Source organism: Fulmarus glacialis, unplaced genomic scaffold, assembly GCF_000690835.1.
Source record: "Fulmarus glacialis isolate BGI_N327 unplaced genomic scaffold, ASM69083v1 scaffold24922, whole genome shotgun sequence".
Lineage (NCBI taxonomy): Eukaryota > Metazoa > Chordata > Aves > Procellariiformes > Procellariidae > Fulmarus > Fulmarus glacialis.
In genome coordinates, this window is record NW_009200096.1 from 25,553 (window position 1) to 30,570 (window position 5,018).

At 43.3% G+C, this 5,018-nt stretch overlaps 1 protein-coding gene across 1 annotated transcript in view; it reads left to right on the top strand.

The window, feature by feature from the left end:
- KDR (kinase insert domain receptor (a type III receptor tyrosine kinase)) overlaps window positions 1-5,009 on the top strand; it is a gene marked incomplete at both ends in the record, with an annotated part of 29,852 nt that extends 24,843 nt beyond the window's left edge. The window contains 4 exon segments of the mRNA XM_009573487.1: window positions 1-26; window positions 3,660-3,752; window positions 3,860-3,948; window positions 4,822-5,009. The exon segment at window positions 1-26 is cut by the window's left edge and continues 157 nt beyond it. Coding sequence (XP_009571782.1) covers window positions 1-26; window positions 3,660-3,752; window positions 3,860-3,948; window positions 4,822-5,009 — 396 coding nt within the window.
- Between the last annotated feature and the right edge of the window lie 9 nt (window positions 5,010-5,018).

Sequence of the window (5,018 nt, forward strand, 5' to 3'; positions counted from 1 at the left end):
GACATCCTACTAGGGCCTCTGGGCAGGTTTTGTTCATGCTGGGGGCAGGGAAAATGAAAGGAAGAGACTTCAGCTGCCTGGTCCATATTTAACCTTCTCCATAGGGATAAGAATGAATCTGTAGAGTTTTTGCAGGCAAGAACTAGTTTCTTACCTCCCCAAATGCTAGGGAATTTTTTTTTTTTTTGCTACACCTCCAAGATTTGGTACTAGGGCCTCTGGGCAGGTTTTGTTCATGCTGGGGGCAGGGAAAATGAAAGGAAGAGACTTCAGCTGCCTGGTCCATATTTAACCTTCTCCATAGGGATAAGAATGAATCTGTAGAGTTTTTGCAGGCAAGAACTAGTTTCTTACCTCCCCAAATGCTAGGGAATTTTTTTTTTTTTTGCTACACCTCCAAGATTTGGTATTCTCATTCAAAAAAACGCAAGAGTATTTGTTATTTGGTTTTTAAGAACCAGAACAAATACAAAGTTTTACTGATCCAATTCAGTTGTGGTCACACTCTTGTATTGCAGCTCCCTAAAATATTAATGATAATAGATCTATGACTAATAACCTTCCTGACATTTCCCCTCCCAAATTGAAATGTTGGTAAATAGGTCATGAATTGATAGCCAAGGGGAATGTGACCTAAATAGTGTCGTCACTGGATTTTGTCTGTTGCTTGCATCTGGTGGGCTGCTGGGGCATCCACAATGGATCCACTACGAGTAGTGGTAGATGCTGTTGGGTATTGTGGCAGAGGTGACTCCCCCGGTAAGGAGTTTGTAGTAATGCAATTAAGCAGGGCTTATATTGGACGTTGTGAAGACCTCGGGCACAGGAGGTAAGGGAGAGAGATATTTTCTCATCCGGTGCTGCCTAAGATCAAATTCAGCCGCTTAAGTGCTGGGAGCCCTGGAGTGCTTGCTGCAGACTCAGAAGAAGGAGAAAGATAGGAAATTGATCCAACCATCAAAGCAGAGATGGACTCTGCTGGCAGTTTTCACGTGGTTTCCACAAAGTGGAGCCCTCTCCCTCACTGCTTGTATTATATCCACCAAAGACAGTGTTCCCAATGATTTTGAGTACTGTAGGATCATGTTTTTATGTGGTCCTGGAAAAGACTAGGTAGGCACAGTGCATTTTGCACGTCAGTTGAACTTACGGTCCTCGAGCTGAAGCTCTCAACCCCACGTTTTAGTAGTGGGGCGGTCCAAAATATAAATATTTAAAAGACACGAAAGCATGATTTAACACTGAAAACATCATACCTATTTTCCACTTCTAATACTCCCTATATGGCTTTTCCCGGTCCCCACTTCCTGTTAGGAACAGAAGTAAAACCTCTCCATCAACCTTTTAAAGAGACTTTGAACCTCTTTTCTCTTGTCTTGCAGTGTGACAGGGTTTGTGAGAAAGCACTTGTGGAAACCATGCTGGGAGAGGCAAAGTGGGGAGCTTCAGTGGGGGCTTTATTCTTCTGTTCTGGTAGCTGAAAACGATTTTGTAGGCATGGATCTTGCTACACATAGTGGAAAAGATTGATCTGTTCAGTAACGTCTTTTTCAATCTTCACAAAAGTACTAACTATGAGGAGAGGCTGATAAATACAATCTCTAAATCAAAGCTGGAGGAGGAGAAGCAAGCACAGGGAAAACACAGAGAATATTAAAGAATCTTTAGATTGCTGAGGTAAATTAAAATCAGCAGGACCTCCTAACATCTGCTGTACTTGGCTTAGGAAGTAGATATGCAATTTCTGAATCTTGAAAGAATATCATTAAGAACAGGTGAGGTAAAGAAGATTTAAGAAAGTGTAAAGATAATGCGTGTTTTTAGAAAAAACAGAAAAGGAGTAACCCTGAAATCAGGTTAACTTGAATCCTAGGAATGATCCTGGAATAAACGATCAGATAAATAATGGTAAATGCCTACAGGAAGATGAAATAACTAAAAATGACCAGCATGAATTTGTCAAGAAAAAATCAAGTCAAACCAATCCAAGTTTCCTTTTTTTTGAGAGAATAATTGGTTTGGTGGATAGCAGGGAAGATGGATTTTGATTTTCTGTAGGGCATTTTTGGTCCTTTTTTTATGGGACAGTCTATTATAAAATGCAAACACGTGTCAGGAAATACTCTCAGGACATCAGCTGAGTCCTCACCACCACCGGGCAGGAGTCAGACTCCACGTGTGGCCTCTCTCTGCCTGTGCGCTATTTCTGGTCCTGCTTGCACTGTAGCTTGGCTTAACCAGGAGGATCTCATTCATTGTAGCCCATGTAGGCTGACTCTTGACTGGGCGGAGCAGGGGCAGGACTCCCATACCTGGGAGGTCATTAAGATCAAGAGGCTGGGATTCCCGGTCCTCACCACCCTGGTAACTGTAGTCCTGGCCATGCAGTTCTGTGCCTGCGTGGACAATTAAATGCAAGCACATGGGGAGCTTTCAGACTAAGAAGGCAAGTTGTGGAATGAACTTCTCATCATTCAAGGTCAGGTTGTCCAGGAGGGTAAGCAGACTAGATTGTCCACTAGATGTTTTTGGTCCTGGCAGGGTTGGGTGGGAAGTGGATTAGATACCATTGCAGAGTAACAGGAGCAGAAGACGTGGTCAGTACAGAGATCTTGAAAGAACTGATTTTGTTAAGTCCAGGAAGAGAAAATGGAGAGGAAACATCGTAACAGTTTTCAGTATATGAAAAGTTGCTTGGAAGAGGATGCTAATTAATTATTCTGTGTCCCCAGCAATAGGACAAATTTTATTTGCAGCAAATACTTGGGTTTAACATTTGAAAAACATTCTAAAGTTTGAGCATCTGAGCAGGCTACACAGGGAACTTGTAAAATCCCCACCAGTTTAAATAAATATCTGTTGGAGATAGGCAGAGCTCAGCATAGCTAGACTCAAAGCTGGGAAATGGGATGAATGATGTTGCTCTTCATTGCCTCCAGCTTTGCGCTTCAAGTGGATGCAGGCTTCTCTTAACTCCATGGCTTTTTCTTTGTTAGCTGTTAGGAACATAAATTGGTCCTGCTTAACTGGGACAACATTCGTTTTATTCCATATCCACTTAGACAGAAAGCTGAGGGTAGCTGTATTGTTTGCTGTATTAGTACCTCCATGAAAGTCAATTTTATTGTTTTGTCCAGTGTTTTTTATGGCTGTCATCCTGACCAGAGGGCTTCTTTTGGAGAAGAGCCTTCAAGAGAGCTGTAGCACTCCCTGTCCTGATCCCCACGGTTTAAGGGCGGCAGTCTGCTGAATCTGCTGTTGTTGTCCTAGGTCCAGCCAGGGGTCTCAGAAGTGCAGTCCAAAGGAAGAGACACATGTCTGTGCTCCAGGCTCCTCTGTTTATTATACTTCTAAGCGAAGCTTGCAGGAAGTGAAGTCCTCCAGTGTAACTGAGGAAAGGAGCTGTTTTCTCAAAGCCATTTCTTAGAATTTGCTCAGAGATCAAGGTTGTCAGGAGCAGAAGGTCAGAAACATGCCACTTTCTAGGCTGTTCGTCCTTTTCAATAAATGGATATTTTGAGGTTTGCATAATATGTTTTGACAAAAGGATTAACTTCTCTGTAGAGAGATGAAAGGATTCTGATATCATTGTGCTGTTTGCAGCCAAGTTGTGGATAGTGGACACAAAACTTGTTTTGTTTTGTTTTCTTTTCAGTCAGCACCGACAAGGTAGCAAAAGAAAAAGCCGCCCTGTGAGCGTGAAAACATTTGAAGATGTCCCATTGGTAACCACTGTAAAAGTTGTTCAGGAGGTGAGTTTGTCTGTTGTTTGTATGTCTTTTCCTCCTGTTGATGTCTTTTTTTGTGGGGTTTTTTTTTTCATCCCTTTCCATTTAATGCATTTCTAACACCTTTGCAGGAAAACCAGACAGATAGTGGGATGGTTCTTGCATCTGAAGAACTGAAGACATTGGAAGAGAGCGATAAACAAGTGAAAATACCCTTTAGGTAAGGCTCAGGCTGCACGTAGGATTGAATATGACCTTTTGCTTGAAGTACATCAGAATACTGATTGATTTGTAAAATTTTATAGAAGACAAAATCTTTTCTTACTGTATTTTTAAAAACGCAAAGAAAAATTGCGCACTGTATGCCTGGTCATCCGCATTTGGTACCAGGAGAGGAGAGGTAACGCAGCTGTTGGAAGCATCAGCCAGCGCCGCAGAAAGGACTTGTATTTATCAGCTGCAAAAGCATCAACCACCCCTCAAAGGAACTGAGCCGGTGCACACAATTGAGTGTATTTGTGAGGGCCTGTCTGCAATGACAAAGAGCTCTTTTTTTTTCCTTTTTCTTTTTCTTTCTTTTTTTGTAAAGCTGACTCTTGAGTTTCAGGATGTACCTGGGTGTATTTTCAGAGCATTGTACGGGGGTTTCATTGTGCAGTTCACAGGAAGCACAGTGGCGTTCATGGAGCTGAAACCTCACGTATGCTCTCCGAGAGCTTCTCAGGAATTATTTTTCCCAGGACAACTTCAGAGCAAACAAAGGTATACTGCAGTTATGATTGCACCACAGCTGAAATGTGTGAAGCCTCTCGAAGTTTTCTCTCCATTTCATCTGCGGTCGCAACCTAACTCCTTGTATTGTCATAAAATTAAATATCTTTTTCATGCAATAGTGAAGTTAAGGCATATTAAAAGGTCTCTCCTTATAATCAAATGCACGTTTAAAAAGGCTTGAAGCCAGTTTTGCTAAGTGCACCATTTTGCTCTGGTTGTTGCTGTGATGGAAAGCAGCTGCCGGCAGGAATCGCCCACCTGCCCTCCAGAAGACAGTCTCCACAGCTCTCTCAGTCCTGTTTCTGCTTGTGTTTTGCAGCACGCTGGTGCCCAGCAAGAGTAACGAGTCCGTCATGTCTGAAGCCTCCAACCAGACGAGCGGGTACCAGTCCGGGTACCACTCGGATGACATGGACACCACCGTCTACTCCAGCGAGGAGACTGAACTCTTGTGCGCCCGGGAGGCTTCGCCCCCGCTCTGCCGCGCGCACGGGCTCGCCTACGAAGGCGCCGCGC